The 16741-nt window shown below is 37.8% G+C and overlaps 1 protein-coding gene across 8 annotated transcripts in view; it reads right to left on the reverse strand.

Moving 5' to 3' along the window:
- UTRN (utrophin) overlaps positions 1–16741 on the reverse strand; it is a 506643-nt gene that overhangs the window by 326923 nt on the left and 162979 nt on the right. For all 8 annotated transcript variants that reach the window (XM_057528183.1, XM_057528180.1, XM_057528182.1 and 5 more), the window contains 5 exons: positions 15632–15777; positions 14755–14967; positions 5384–5497; positions 4450–4605; positions 241–411 (listed from right to left, as the gene is read on the reverse strand). In XM_057528183.1, coding sequence (XP_057384166.1) covers positions 241–411; positions 4450–4605; positions 5384–5497; positions 14755–14967; positions 15632–15777 — 800 coding nt within the window. The remainder of the gene's footprint in view (positions 1–240; positions 412–4449; positions 4606–5383; positions 5498–14754; positions 14968–15631; positions 15778–16741) is intronic.

The following is a 16741-nucleotide window of genomic DNA, read 5'->3' on the forward strand; positions in this document are numbered from 1 at the left end:
ATTTTCTCAGGGGCCCACAAGACTCAACTCATGGGCCAAGTTAACACGTGGACTCTCAACTTCCTATCCCTACAAAAATCATAGCAGCTGACCCTCCTTTTTTTTTGTAATTTGAAATCTTACTGTGAAAGATTATATGTACATTATCAGGCCTTACAGCTAGGTAGATGATTGACTGATTGATTTTAAAGGGAGGAGGGGAGATATAAAGCCTCTTGACCCTGACTGTCCCAGCCTCACCTTCATTTCCTCCACAGCATTCTCAAGCTCTTCTGGTGACTTGTATTCAAAATCCCTCTCCAGGTAGTCTTCTTCTGCTTGGGTCATCCATTCCTGCATCTCTGCCAAGTCTTTTTTCAGGTTCACCACTTTTTCCTGACTTTCAGACAACCTATTTTTTTGAATAGTAATCTAGGAAGGAAAAGCCATTCACTCGAATAAACAAATCCTGATACATTAAATGTCAACTTCTAGTTTCTAATATCAAAAGACACAGTAATAACTTTCCACAAAGAGTCTTAAGGTTTAAAATTCAGATGAAACCCTTTATACATTCTGTGCTGATGCTGTGGAATATAAGCAATAATGAAAACAATAATTATAACTGGGATTCGGTATCACATTTTGGACATTAATCTGGAAATATCTATTATAATTCTGAAAATGCATAACTGTTGACAGAGTAATACTCAACTGAAGGACTCTTACCTACATCCATAAAAGCATGTATTTCAAGGAAATCTACTCTAACCTTATTTATGGGGAAAAAAAACCCTGAAGCAACCAAAATGTCCATTTTTTCCTTTTTCACAGGATTCCCCATTAAGACTGCACTTTTTAAAAGCAGAGAAGAGTAGATTGCTATCAAAGATGTTGATACAACACTGCTTTACAAAATTTTGGTTTTGATAATCTACGGTACTTGTATATTCCACACAGATACAAAAAAAGTTACATTAGAAAATAGGTATTTGTCTGAATCAGGTTCAATAGCTTTTTTAACTATCTTAAGAAGCCTAAAAATATCTTTCAGAAAGATCGCTCTAACCACACACTGACTTCCGTGGGAGAAGATATCATACCACACAGATCATCCAGGGCTTACTTCACTATTCAACCTCCCGCTCAAATGAAATCTCGCAGTAGCGGTCACCCTGCCAGGGCTTGCCTGGCTGTGAAACTGACGGTGACAAAAGGGCAGTTCAGGAAGAGGATGGCTCTCTCGAGAGTAAGGGGGAATACTTAGTGGCCCTCCTGTTCCACTCTCCAAACAGGATCACAGTCATAAAAATAGGCACTAAATAGGAGCTTGGATTTCACTGCCCAACATGGTACTCAGAGACTCTACTGCCAGCAATATACACAGCCCCGCTTCCCAAGTCTTGTTGATCAACACTTTAACCTAGTGAACTTTTTTTAAAAATACAGATTTCAGGGCCCCAGTTCCCCCAAATTCTTTTTACTAGTAGTTTCCAAACACTAGTCAGTTATAGAATATTCATGGATCCACAAAGAAGTGAGAAAAATAAAGACACTGTAGCAAACTTTTCAAAAAAAGAAAAGCTTAAAATTATCATTAATTATCTGAGATTATATACTTTCTACATTTTGGCATTAAGATGTTTTTCCTTTCACGATATCATGCATATAATAGACTGTTTTTATTTGTTGATTTTATATGTCTATCCTTTCTTAGAAAAGTAAAAATTTGGCAACACGATGTTTGTCCAAAATTTCTTCAACCTTTTACTACTCAGTGATATACCACAGTCTAGAACGGCTTTAGAAAATTACATAGCAAGTGGCTGCCTCCTTGCTGGAGACACTTAAAAATTTCCCACGTATTTATTCCCATACTTTGAAACAATAATAATCCACAATTAATTCTACGTTGTCATATGTGTATGTATGTATATATGTAGATAAATAGATACACAGATCTAAATATCTATATGTACCTATGCAACCATCTAGCTATCCATCTAGCTATTGTCTTCCTTATTCCTCACTGTCACTTCCAAACCAGTTTCCTTATTTACTTCCTAAAAAAACCCTAGCTCCGGGCTTCCCTGGTGGCGCAGTGGTTGAGAATCTGCCTGCCAATGCAGGGGACACAGGTTCGAACCCTGGTCTGGGAAGATCCCACATGCCGCGGAGCAACTAGGCCCGTGAGCCACAGCTACTGAGCCTGCGCGTCTGGAGCCTGTGCTCCGCAACAAGAGAGGCCACGATGGTGAGAGGCCCTCACACTGCAATGAAGAGTGGCCCCCGCACCGCGATGAAGAGTGGCCCCCGCTTGCCGCAACTGGAGAGAGCCCTCGCACAGAAGCAAAGACCCAACACAGCCATAAATTAATTAATTAATTAATTAATTAATTAATTAATTAAAAAACCCCAGCTCCTTCAAGCACATGTCATCAAATTATAGCACATTTAAAGGAGTCTGAATTTGGCTAGAATATAAGATGATACTATGAAAGTATTTTAAGTGTGACAATGATACTGCAGTTTCGTAGAAGATTGTCCTCCTTCATGGAAGAAGCATGCTGAAGTATTTAGGAGTGAAATGTCATAATATTTTCGACTTCCTATCAAAACTACATATATAACAAAAAAAAAAAGGTATGCGTGTGTGTGCCTGTGTGTGTGTGTATGTATGTAAAGAGAGAGGGAGGAGAGAGAGAAAAGGCAAATGTGGTAAAACATTAACAACTGGCAAATTTAGGAATGGCTTATGGCCGTTCTCTCGACCATTATTTCAACTTTTCTTTAAATTTGAACTTGTTCAAAAAAAGGAATTCGGGGGGAAACAAAATAAAATACTCGGGGATGCAAATATAAAAATTTCCTGTATAAACATTAAACAAGAAACATTGTATTAAGAGATATGTGCTACCTACACAACTGTCTGTGGGGTATTCCTGCATTTCACATTTTCTCCTCTTGTTTTTTACCCCTTTCTCACTCACTTCAGCTGTATGCATCCTCCCTATTACTTCACTAACAAAACAGAAGCAATCAGAAGAGAACTACGTCATATTCCTACTGTACACATAGTTGCCTTCCCTTCATTACCACAGAGGGACTACCTAATCGCAATTCTTTCACTTAGAGGGGGGACCTCATCCCCTCTTGCCTAATCACAGACTTTGCTTCAGCAATTCACTTCTCTCAATCTCTTCTGCATCATTTTCTCTTTCTAAATGAAGTCCTTTTCGGCATGCAAACTTCCAGTAATACCCCTTATTTTTAAAAATTACAAAAACAGCTCTTTGGATCCCCACGTCCCTTCCAGCACCGACCTCATTTCTCGGCTCCCTTGAATAGAGAAATTCTCAAAGTTGGTTACACTTGCCCCAGTACTTCATTTGCTTTCCTCTCCTCAACATTCTCCAATGCGATTTTCTTTCCCACCACTCCACTGGAACCACTTTTCTCAAAGTCCATAAAAGCGATCATCTTGTCAAGTCTAAAGCTTGCTTTCCAGTTCTGATTAGTCTCAGCAGTCCTCAGCATTGAGCACTGTGAAGAGCTTTCTCCACTTGGCCACTGGGGCCTCACGCTCTCCTGGCATTTCCCCTCTGGCTGACCTTTCCTCCTTAGCATCTTTGGCCAGTGGTAAGTGCTAGAGACCCCATTTGCATGTCTCGTAATCTTGAATTTAATCCTTCCAGTATGGAAAGCATCACTTCACCTGCTCCCACAAAAGCTCCTCCTTGAGTCTTCACCATTTCAGTAAATAGCACCACAATTCACACAAAGTGGAAGCTTTGCAAAAATCCTGAGCTGTCGTTAACTATTCACTTTTCCTCATATCACATATCTAATCCATTACTAGACTCCCAGCTCCATTTTCAAAATATAGTGCAACCCAACATTTCTCATGACTTCCACCACTATCTCCCTAGTCCAAGGGGCCATCCTCTCTCTCCAAGACTGCAATAACCTTTAAGTATTCTCCCCATTTTTATTCTTGCTTTCCCAGAGCAAATTATCCACATGGAAGCCAGAGTGATCTTAAAAGATCTTTCATGTATTAATTCCTTGCTCAAAACACTCTGCCTTCCATGTAAAATCATACTTGAAATAAAAGTCAAAATCTATGCTTCAAAGGCCATATACAGTCCATCTCTACCTACCTTCTGACCTCAAATCTTCCAATTCTCCAACCTGTTAACTCCTTCCTTCATTCTATTCCAGCTACAACAACTTTCCTGTTCTTTATTGAATATGTCAAGCTCATTCCCACCCAGGGGCCAAAGGTACAATAGTACCCTCCCTTCATTAAAAAAAACATGACCCAATTCTGGCCCCAACCTGCCACCCATGCTGTAGTTATTCTAGACCACAGTTTTTCAAACTGGAAGGGCTATAACATCAGTTTACTCTGTCAAGAGAAGCCACTATCTACCTCTTGAAAACCACAGGCAGTGAAGTTTAAAAACTCACCTCTTTGCTACATTTCTCCAGTTGTGTTTGGTAGTCAGCTAGTTTTGCTTGCATCCAGGTTTTGATTCCAGCAACTGGAGAGCTTCGAAGGTTAGCTTCTATTTCTTTCATGTCTTTCAGAGATGATTCAGTTGTTTCTATTTCATTAACAAATGCCTGAAAACATAACATAAGCCCTTGTTGAGTTCATGCCTATATAAGTAGATGCCATTATTACAGTTTGTCTGCCTGTATCCCTGCAAATATTTTAAGAACAGACTGCTTGGGAGTCAGGACTTTTAACTACTTAAGAAATATTGTCTTAAGAAATTCATTTCACCTGGATGTTTCGTATAGCCATCTGCCAAATTAGATTGGAAATACTTGACTCTCAGCAGGGAATAGTACTTTTAATTAATTTAGAGAAGCTTAATGATTTCATCAAATATAAAATGCAAGAAGTATTACTGGCAAACTTCATTTGTAAAATATGTTTTTTTTAAAGCCTCACCATGTGGCACAATAAGAGTGATATACAATTGGTAATTATGACACTAAGATTGTCACCGTACATAAAACAGCAGCTACTAATGAACTAATAAAATTGCTCTTATGTTCCCCACCCAAAATTTAATCCAAAAAAGAATAGATACATGTATATGTATAACTGAATCGCTTTGCTGTACACCTGAAACTAACACAACATTGTTAATTAACTATGCTCCAATATGAAATGAAAATTTTTTAAAATTCTATAACCATGGCCAAAAACAGAAATATGAAAAATCAGTCATTTGTTGACTAGCTATAAAGTCAAAAAAAGGTTTATGATGAAAGATATTTTATCTAGGTTCATTGTCATGTCATATTCTTACAATTTTAATAAGAGCAGCAAATAAGAAGAAGAAGAAAATGTTATTTAGTACAGCAGGTTCCCTAGATCAGCAGAACTCACAGAGCACTGGTCAAGCTGTCTTTGTAGCCCTTCCGCATCTCCTTGGACAGCCTGCTCTTTCATTAAGAAGTCTTTCACACCATCCATCCACTTCTCAATGACTTTCGAATCAGCCTAAATCAAACACAATAACAAAGGGGGATATTACTCAGTGGCATTCAACCTACTACATCTCAAGATCTATTGCTACTGGGAAAAAGGCAACTTTTCAAAACTCTGATAGCATCATTTTCATTTATTTTCTTTCTTTCTTTTTTAAACTTCCAACATTGAAAATAATTATTTTCTTCATTGTTGCCTAAAATCCTCATGAGATGATATCTTGATCATTCTAAAAATTTCAAAACACTCTCCAGTGAACAAAGTTATTTTGCTTAACGTGAGCAATATCTATGATTAAAAATTCAAATTAAAGGTAAAAAATGCTTTTCTGGGTATAATCAGCTTAAAAATCTTTCATTCTCATATAATTTAGAACAATTCTCTCCTTAAGTTGGCTACTCAAAGCAGGAGTAAATAAATAGTACAGTGGAGGGAATACAATAGATTTTTCTTAGTTCTGCGGTTGGATGCCTTGTTATCTAAGAACCCAGTATGGTCCACTACCCAGCTCCATTCTTTCATCCAACATTTACTAAGCACCCACTGTTATCCAGTTACTGTGTGTGGTACTGGGGGAAATGAGAAAGGGAACATTTTGCAGAAAGAATGAGACTTCAGACAGGTAGTAACATTGGAACTGGACCTTGAAGACTACAAATAATTAGGTCCAACTTAGCTCCAAAACTAGAGTAAAGTGATGGTCATTTCTTTCCAAGGTCCCCCATCCATCATTGGTTGGTCTGATTTGTTATTTTCCCTTTCATTGAGCTGAATTTGTTTCCTTGTACTTTCCTCAATTATTTGCTTCTCATTCCTCCCTAGGAATGGAAATAAATTAACTATCTTATTCAAAAACAACCTTCAGATTGGAAGGCAGCCACTATGTCTTCCCTTAGTCTTTTAGTGATTAAACACTCCCAATTCTTTCCATGATGTCTCTAGTACATGATACCCAGATACTGCACTCAACACTGTAATCAACATGCTCTGAAAATTACATCAACTTTTTAATGTACTTAAAATATGCCACCAAGAACCAAGTACTCTTATCCTTAAAATGTTGCAATGAATGACGAAGAGGGAACCTAACTGGTATTTCACGTATGGATATTACATTCAGAAAATGCCATCTAAATTTTTTTTTCATTTTTATTTTTCGTATTGTAGAGTTGGGTTTTGTTTCCTTCATTTCTTTAAATTTGTTTAGAAATATATTATTCATAATATTATGGTTAGCTAAAACTCCAAAATTCCCACAACTACCTCAAAAGTACATTTTCCCTATCCCATACTGTTTAATTGACTTCTGTAATAAATTCAGAACTTGATATTTATAAATACTAAATTTTGCCTTGTTATGTTAACGATACTAAACACTACAACAATAAAAAGCCAACAGAATGATTTGAATTTTTAGTCTCTCCACTTTCTTATCAGCTGTGCCTCCCAGCTTTCTCTTATCTGCAAATCTGACAGTGAGCTATCCTTTTTCTGTTGGGTTTTTTGGGGTTAGGTTTTGGGGTTCTTTCCAGATGAAAAATAAGGCCAATTACAGTGCCTACCTGAGCATTCCCCCTGAGGACACCATCTCATTCATTAACCAACAAACGTTTCAGCTTCGTTTTCAAAACATGGGAATCAGCATAATACTAGCATCTAAGTAGCTTTCCACTTCCTTCCGATAAGGTTATAAGAGATTTTCTCAAATACTTTGCTGATATCAAGACTTACCCAAAATGATAGTTTGTCAGCATTATTTGAACTAAATGAGCACACATGAAATGTGAGACTATGAACCTGTATTATCTAATAATCTAGTATCCCTCCTCCAAAAAATAAATAAAAGCAAGCAGTACTTAGGAAATGAGTGCGGACAAGGCTTATGAGTGGTATCCATGCTGATTCCTGGTGACCACCACATTCCTTCCTAATCACATATAAGATCTCTGGTTGATCATTCATCTACAGCTTTGCCAGAAACTGACATCAAGCTTACTTCAGGTCTTTAGCTTCTAGAAAATAATGTTCCCCTTATTTAGGACATTCACCCATCTCCATTTTTTTCTGGTAATTTCCTCACAAGTTGCATAATCCGACCTTGAGATCATGGGTAAAATCCCACGTTACTCAGGATGTAGATTTAGGCATCTGAAGGACTGTGTCGTTTTTCCATCTAACTCATAATTCAGGCTCTAATGCACCCTCAATAATGACCATTCTCCACTTTCTAGTTTGCAGGGTCATTCTCTGATGAAGATGGGAAGCAAAAAGTGCTTATATAGCTGGGCCTTTCTGTCTCCTCTATTCATGTTATACCACTCTGTGCAAGCACTTCCTCGTTCCCCTTCTCCCAAGCAAGCTTTCAAAGACCTTTCAGTCACACTGAGCACTTTCCCCAAGCTTCCTTTCCCTCTCTCTGTTCTTTAGCCTGTCTGTCACTATTCTCATACACCCACACTACTCTTATAGATTTTCAACTGGTGACATATCTCTTCTTCTGGGTTTGCTCCAGCATTCTCAGATCTTATCCTAGAAGACTGCTTAGGAAGACATGATCAGGGCAGGGTGGAGTGGGGTGTGTAAAAGATAAAAGTGCAAAAACAGAGAAAGTACGAATATATCTGTAGAGTTCATAAAGGGCCTTTTTAACTGTCCATTTAACTTGTTACCACTTCTTGCACTGTTAATCTCCAGTCTGAACTTTTTAAGAATTCAAGGCAGCATTACTGCTGCGTAACTGGGCAATTCATTAACTCTAGTTTGAAATAAGGAAAATTGATAGTCTCCTGGGCCAAGAATTTTTGAACTTTATATGGAAGCATTATATTCCAAGAAGGTTTTAACCACAATCAGCCCTGACTGAAGCAAGCAGCCTCAGTGATCCCCATCATTGGCACAGGAGAGGAAATTTTATGGCATCAACCCCCTTCCTCCCTCCTTCGGACACATACAGACCCTTGTGAGCAAACACAATTCACACACACCGGCTCTTCCTCTTACAGTGAAACATGAGAAAAAAGAAAGAGGCAAGCAACAGACATAGACAAGCCACGTAGACCAACTGATGATCCCAATAGGAACAAAGGGAACAGAGAGGAATCTGAAAAGTGTTTTCATGACTAAAACTCCTGCAGGTAATCCTGACCACACTGAGTTCTAAGACAGGCAGTGTGCCCCATGAAAAGAAAGACCAAGGTCTGAATACCTAGTTCAGCACCTTACCAGCCTTGAGGCCTTGAGAAACTAATTTCTCAATTTCTCTTCTGGGAGCTTCCATAGCTCACCTATGAAATAGGAATAATAACAACTGCCTCGCCTGATTGTTTTGAAAAACAGAGATGGTACAGAGCAGGTATGCAGTAAATGGTAGCTAGTATTACTCAGATCTACAAAATCAAGTGCTTTATTACCAAGATTAACCCCATGAAAGAATTACCACTTCAAGTTCTGGTGTCTATTCCTAACAGACACTTCATAGGAATGAGTAACCAGGGTGAGTACATATTTGTATAAGCATCCGTTTAATGTGTTTAAATGCTGCCAACATTAATGCTTGTTCCGTCACATAACTCATGTTCAAAAGTGGCTGTTTGAAAGAACTACTGCTTATGATAGTTCTGACTAGACCCAGCTAAATTCAGCTCAGCAGAAGGAAGCCAAGTACATGAGGAAAGGCCCAAACTCTAGAAATGCCTGATAACAGAAGCTTCACAAGGCATCCCTACCCCGTGGCTACACAGTGCGGGGAAGGTTTTTAGGTCACTAAGATCACTACTAGCAGCCATTTGTGTGCAGGTAAATGCGGGAGATAGACAGCTCTGCTCTGCCCTGTAGCATCTCCTCTTTCCCTAGAAGGAAAATATTATCTCAATCCACTTGCAGCAGATGTTTCCTGTGCTTTTAAAAAAAAACCAGAATCTGCTCATCTTCAGGTCAATTGTACAGCAAAGAGGTTACAAAGAAAGTGAAGGAGTTCACATGAAGAGTGTTCCTCTGCCCATTTAAAAATCACTCAGCTGATGCACTTATGAGTTTCTAATGCACAATAATGAGTATTTAATTTTTTCACCATCTACATCGACTTGCAGAATGAATATAGAAATAGAGATATATGGAGATATTTAAATTGGGTAATTTCTAACTTTCTATCTTCTCTGGGGAGACTTCAGTTCTTTTAGAGCAATATGAAAAACTTTAAAATACTAGTAAATTTCTGAAATAAATGTCTGTTATTATTTCACATGCAACAACAAACTGTAAGTACTAATCTAGGGTAAGCATTTCTCATTCCTATTTATACTCATAAATTCTCAGAAAAATATAAAATGACTAATATGGTAGTTTTGAAAACCAAAGTATGGAATACTCTCGTTTGGAGGGGTCAAAACGCTACATTGACCATCACTGCTCAAAAGCTCTGATTTGTAAGCACTTTGGATGAGTAACACCTGCTGCTGGGTCACAGAAAAGGAATGTGAGGTCATTAAAACAATTCCTTTAACCCTACACACCCCATCTCCTAGCCCGCAGCCCCTGAGCCAGGGACAGAAGAAATCTGAAGCCTGGTAACTCTGGATTCAATACAATAAGATTCCAAGGTACACAACTTCCTCCCAGGATTTTATTCACAGCTAAATTCTTGGCATTTTATTTTGCTCCTCCCCCACCTGTTGGAATGTCCACAGCTTTTTAAGCAGCCAATATCTAACCCAGGATATAGGCAAAAGAATTGTGAAAACCAAATTAAAACAGTATTTTAAGGCAGTAGGGTTTTTTTTATCTGTTTTATAATGTTCATTAACCTCAAAGCACTCTAAAAAGAAGTGTTCCCCCGCTTAGTAGGGAAGGCCAACAGTGACTTTGTTACTACATTTATTTATCAGAAACCACCAGAGTTCTTAAATTTAAGGTTCAGAAAGCACCAATATTCCCTTTATTGAAGTAAAATGCATTCAGAATGAGAAAAAAAAACTCTTATGAGATCATTCGATCAGTTATATGTTACCTAGAAAGAATTAAATCAGCTATACTGCATATTTTTGTTAGAAAATATTTACCATTGGGTTTTTACCCTGAAATGTGTTCCAAAGTAATTTCTACACCTGGTTCTGCATGTCTCAGAGCTCCAGCACGTCCCCTTCCCCACTCTGCGTGAGAACACAGAGTGTTCAGTGTGTGTCTTTGCTCAGCAACCGAAGGAAGAGGTCTGACTACATGGGTGTCCTGCCAAGGACAACTGGGCATTTAGATTTTATAGATCCAACCTCATTAGACGGGACGAGTGTGTATGATGTCTGCAGGCACCATCAAGGCAGAGCCCTTCACATCCGCTTACCTGCAGTACCCCAGACAAGGTTCCTGTGCTCAAAGAGCTCATGCCCTGGGGGAGGACAGACAGGCAGGTCTCAGCCATAATAAAAGCTGGCCTGAGACAAGGTTCTTGTGAAGGTGTAAACAACGGGTAGAAGAAAAGGGAATAATTAGCTGCAGGTGTGATGGTGAGTAAGACCAAAGACTGCTTGTAGAAGCAGCTTACACTTAAAGGAGGAACCAAGGAGGCTGTGAATTCCTAGCAAGTAAATGACATTTCCGGAGAAAGGCAATCGTCCAATGTGTTCTTTGTGACCCACCGCACTGTCTCCCCACCCGAAGCAGTGCACAGGAGAAGATGCAGACAGGGCTGCAGGGCAAGGAAAGGGCAGGAGCTATGAGATGTGCATGAGAGCACTTTGTACTATTATGGCAAAGACAACCAGATCCTTTCCAGAAATACAACTGGCATCAGTGTAGACAGTGAATTCAAGAGAGGAGAGGTTGCAAGCAGGAGTCAGATTTAAAGGGTAATGGGATTACATGGCAAAAGGGCAACAGATTACATGAAAGTCTGCAAACAGAAGAAGGGGCTCAAGAGGTGGTCCAAAGAGGAGGGAGCATTGGTAAATACCAATATAAGAAAGAGTTTTGTGCGGGCCTTGAGGACAGTTTCACAATTTCATGGTTATACCACCCTGCAGGGGATCCTGAATACGGGAAAGGAAATAATATGAAATACCCTTGCAGCCCCTGAATTCAAAAATGTTATTGCTGGTGATAAGTGGCGTCTTGGGATTTGATAATATTTAATCCCCATAACTCATAAGAAAGTCATGTCAGTAAAATCAACAGTGAAAATATTACCTTTTTTGTGTATTTTTAAATATTTTGCTTCCTGGAAGGAGTGGTAGGTCTTTCCATGAGAGTTTTTAAAAGTACCAATTAACATTTTAATTCTTAAGTACAGGAAGTGAGGTTATTAATTTGGCATGTAATAGATAAAAAAAGAAGAATTTAAGAACATATTTGAGCATGACACTGTGAATAACAATGCTGGCCCAACCTCTACCTGTACAAAAGAAACCAGCCATGTAGATAAAGGAAATGCAGGCACATAAGGAAAACAGTATTTGTCAACAAATAACAGAAAACTAAAACTTGCACATAAACAGATAACAAGATAACCTGACAAGTATTGTAGGATGGTAGGAAAAAAGTAACTGCATAGCTATGAAAATACTTTCAAAGTTTAAATGTGCTGTGTCAATGAAAAGCATTATTATTTTGAGTAGTGGGATTGATACTCCAATCCATACTCATGCATTTGTGTACCGTCTATTTACATATCCCTCAAGGAGTTCCAGTATCATCTGGTTCTGTCAATGTGGAAAAAATGATTAGAATTAGTAATATTCAGGAACTTTTCTTCCTGACTTTGAGCATGTTAACCTCAGCAAGGATCACTGTTAATGTTAGCTGCCTCCAGGAAAGGAAATGGTATTGGGGAAGAAAGGGAACTCTAAATGCTCACTCTCAATACTTCTCAATTATTCAATGTCTTCAGTAAGCAGTATTTATGTATCTCTTATATAATTTAAAATGCATTTTAAAAATAAACAAGTCAACCACTTTGTTCCTAAGATACATCATCATAAATTGGCATTGAATCAAAAACCTACTGTACTTCATGCCTTAAAGACAAGTAGAACATGAATGCCTAAAAAAATAGATACCAGGTCATTGAAAAAGGAAAAACAATTTTAACCTGTAAATGAATATTTACTGCAATTATCTCTAGGGGAAAAAGTAAAAGTTTTTCTAAGTGAATTGTGAGTAATCAAGTAACAAGCAATTCCTTCAAAGCAAATAAAGGAGCAAAAATGTTCTTTAGAAATAAACATTTCAATAAAGAAGTTGAATTAGGGCATACTGACATCGTCAACAATCTTATAGTTAGGAAACAAAAAATAAATTAAAAATTTGTAAGTTACATTCCAAATCTGTTACTGTAATAAAAGCAACCAAAACAAAAAAAACCTAAATATCCAGACACAGGTGCTTAAAGTGAGATATTTTTAATGGAAATAAATGTGGCATATGCTCCAACTGGCCACTTTAAGTGCCTGGACTTGCTACATTAGTAACAACCCAGTAAAGCCCACATCTGGATTACTATCACCACAGAACTCTATTTTGTGTTTTGGAGGAATGTTTATTCTCTTTAAATTCCATATTAAAATATTGGCATGCATTTAGCTAACCCTAAAATAAATACACTTTTAAGAGTCAAAGGAGATTAACCATTAGATTAATCTTCACCTGTAAATTTCCTGAACTACATCTCAGATTTAAATATGAAAACAAAGCAATGATCTTTTGAATTTGATCAAAAAAGAACTGTGAAAAACTCATGAAAAAAGAATAAGTATAATCCAAAAAGTCACAGCTACATGAGCTGTGTGGGAAATACTTAATCCAGCATTGCTCAACCTTGGCACTACTGACATTTGGGCCAGAAAATTCCTCCATTGTGGCGGTTGTCCTGTGCATTCGCTGTAACCTTGGCCTCTACCCACTAAGGTGCCAATAGCATCCCTCCCTTCCCCACAGGTGTGACAACCAAAAATGTCTCCAAACATTAATAAATGTCCTTCTGGGAGGAAAATGACCCCTGGTTGAGAACCACTGACAATCCAATGCTTGGATCATAACCAAAAATTTTAAATTATGAATAAGGGTAATTTGGGTTTTTAAAGTTGGAAAGAATTACAACTGAAGACAGACAAGGGGAAGTGGATCCACTCACAAAATTAAATGAGCCAAAAATACTGAACCACAAAAAAAACCCTCCTCTTCAAAATTAATGGTTTGTTCTAATGAGATCTCACTGTAAAACTGCAGCTTAAACTTAGAGAAAACCACTTCCTTCCACTACCACCACACACACACACACACACACACACAGAGCCCTTGCCATCTTTATTCTCCCGGTCATGAATTGGAACTGTCCATTGACTCCTGTGTGAAAGAGCTTCCCTCAAAGTTCAGTGATCACCACACTTGCTGGTCTTTCTGGATCTCTTCACACTGATCTGTATAGTCCACCAGCTTCTACCACATGTTCTCTGATTTTGATTTTTAAAACATCATTTTCATAAATTTTGTCTCATATATATTCATAAATTTAATCTCATATATATTCTCTTGGGATCTAAATCCAAATATATGTGTGTGTGTGTGTGTGTGTATATATATATATATATATATATATATATATGTGTGTGTGTAAAATCTTCAAATCCAAATATATATGTAAAATCTTCAAATCCAAATATATAATATATATATACACACACACACATATATATATCCCCAAATCTAAATCTATTACTAATCTCATTTTATTCACTGAAAAATATTATTGAGAGCCTTCTCTGTGCCAGGCACTGTACGAGAAGTATACCCTGGGATACATCAGTGGAGGAAAAAAACCACAAAAGACCAAGGTAAAGAGGCACTGGAGGGGGGGGGGGGCGGTAGGGAAGAGGGTGCAATTGGTTCATTCTTCATCCAGACCTTTTCTATTAGAAAACCAGGTGATTTGGAAACTTCACTACTTCACTTCTCCATCTTCCTCAGAGGTGAAATGTTAAAATTCTGACTGTCCCGTCTGACATGGACTTTGACCACTTTCTCCTACGTCCTCACATTTATCCTTTCCTCTGGAACTCTCCATCCAGTTGACCTCTACCAAGAAACCTTTTTGCAAGGCCAAAGGAGATAAATGTGTTCCCCAGCACATTAAAAGTATGTCTTTGGTTGGGATTTATACATGCCAACTTAAGTACGTAATAAACATGGGGCCAGAAAGAATGCAAAATACTCAAATAATAGTTACTGATAATTACTATTTTACTCTGTAATAAACTTAAACTCCTAATGTCCTTTAGATTTACCTCAAAAGTTCTGAGTTTGGGGGTAATTTCTTCAAGCAAATGCAGATCTTTGGAAACCTTGACCTTTAGTCTGTTCCACTTTCCTTGAACATCATCAAATTCTTGCTTATACAGTTTTTCTACATCTGGAGAAACATTTTGCTCCAAAGCCTTTGTTTCTTCTGCAAGTTTATGCAGTATAGGTTTTTGATTCTCTAGGATTTCATCAAGTGCCTGGAAAACAGTTTTCAAGATTAAAAATACACACAATAATTTGTCTGTGCAGATGTAGTAATACTGGCTATAAACAGTCAAAGTCACTTTTTAAAAAGAATTTGATCAAAAAAGAATTGTGAAAAACTCATGAAAAAAGAATAAGTGTAATCAAAAAAGTCACAGCTACATGAGTTGTGTGTCGTTTAGACACAATGTATCCTCTGCACTAAAAACCAGCGGAACAACAGGCCCAGTGAGGGCCCAGTGTGTTGGGCTCCATGGTGGATCTGTTGCATCTGATGAAATAGTGCAGAGGCACATATCTTAAATGACCAGGGAAGCATTTTCATTCAATACAGTAAAAAAACAACACAATCGATTGTCTTCATTTCATTAAAGATACTTTATATGGTTGAGAATTTTAAGCTAGTCACAATAGAAGGAGAAAAGATGCTTTTATTCTATTAAAAATATTTAATAACTATCTTTTAGCTGACGTCCTACATTATAGTGATTAACCTTCAAATTACAAGAAATATAAGAAATGTTTGACTAATTTTGACCAAAACTAATATATTTTTTAAATAGCTGAAAAAATATTTCAAAATATGTGATATGAGATATTAGAAATGAGCCTAAACTTCTTAGGTCTATAGGTCTTAGGACCTATAATATATATTACCTTTTCTTCCTGCAGGGCCTTCTCCACCTTTGCAAGATCATTCAAGACATTCAAAGACGTCTGGGCCTTATTTTCGGAATCATTTAGCAGATCTGTCAGCGTTTTCAGTGTTTCCAAATACGTACGTCCAGGTCGGCTCTTCAGTTCTGTTTATTTAAAAATACTTACTTTGAGAAAGTAATGGCAGGAAACTAATATTGTTATACGTACTGTTAATCTTCCTATTTAATAAGTGAATTCTAATACATAAGAAGTTAAACTCTGTAATTAAGATTAAAAAGGGTCTCTGTTAGAGACACAATAAATCACTCCATTGGCATTTCTGAGAGTCATATAGTGACTTCATTCCTGCGGATGTTGATGTTTAAAATATTAAGTAACCCACCATCATTTTTCTCCATTTCATCATGATGAAATGACTCTCTGAAGATGGTACTACAATGTTCCTTTTGTCTCATATAATCTCCTTTTCCCCAGTAGCTACACAAAGAATAAAAGGAGACAAAGATCCCCTCAACCAGTCTTCCTCTAAGTTCAGGCGTGTAGACAAACTGCCATCCACAGAGGGGTGGACGTTACACTGAACACCACAGCCAGGCCGCACAGGTACCCTGAGAAATAACGGCTGCACAAGGCAGCTGGAGTGATGTCTACTTCAGCCACTGATGTCAAATTTACAGACAAGCAACACTTGTGTAGAGAGGAAGACAGTTCATTTGACGCACAAAGAGGTGAAACCAAGTAGCAGCAAAAGTCACAACAGCCAAAGGGTGGAAACAACCCAAACGCCCATCTACAAATGAATGGATAAACAAAATATAGTGTATACATACAATGGAATACTACTCAGCCTTAAAAAGGAAGGAAATTCCGACACGTGCAACCCACACAAAAGAACTTTGAGGATAAGTGAAATAAGCCAGTCACAAAAAAACAAAAAAATGTATGATCCCACTTAGGTGACGTATATAGACTAGTCAAACTCATAGAAACAGAAAGTAGAATGGTTGTTGCCAGGGGCTGGAGGGAAGAAGGAATGAAGAGCTGCTGTTTAACGGGTACAGAGTTTCGGTTTCACAAGACGAAAAAGTTCTGGGGATGGGTTGCACA

The sequence above is a fragment of the Balaenoptera acutorostrata genome, chromosome 14 (genome assembly GCF_949987535.1).
Source record: "Balaenoptera acutorostrata chromosome 14, mBalAcu1.1, whole genome shotgun sequence".
Lineage (NCBI taxonomy): Eukaryota > Metazoa > Chordata > Mammalia > Artiodactyla > Balaenopteridae > Balaenoptera > Balaenoptera acutorostrata.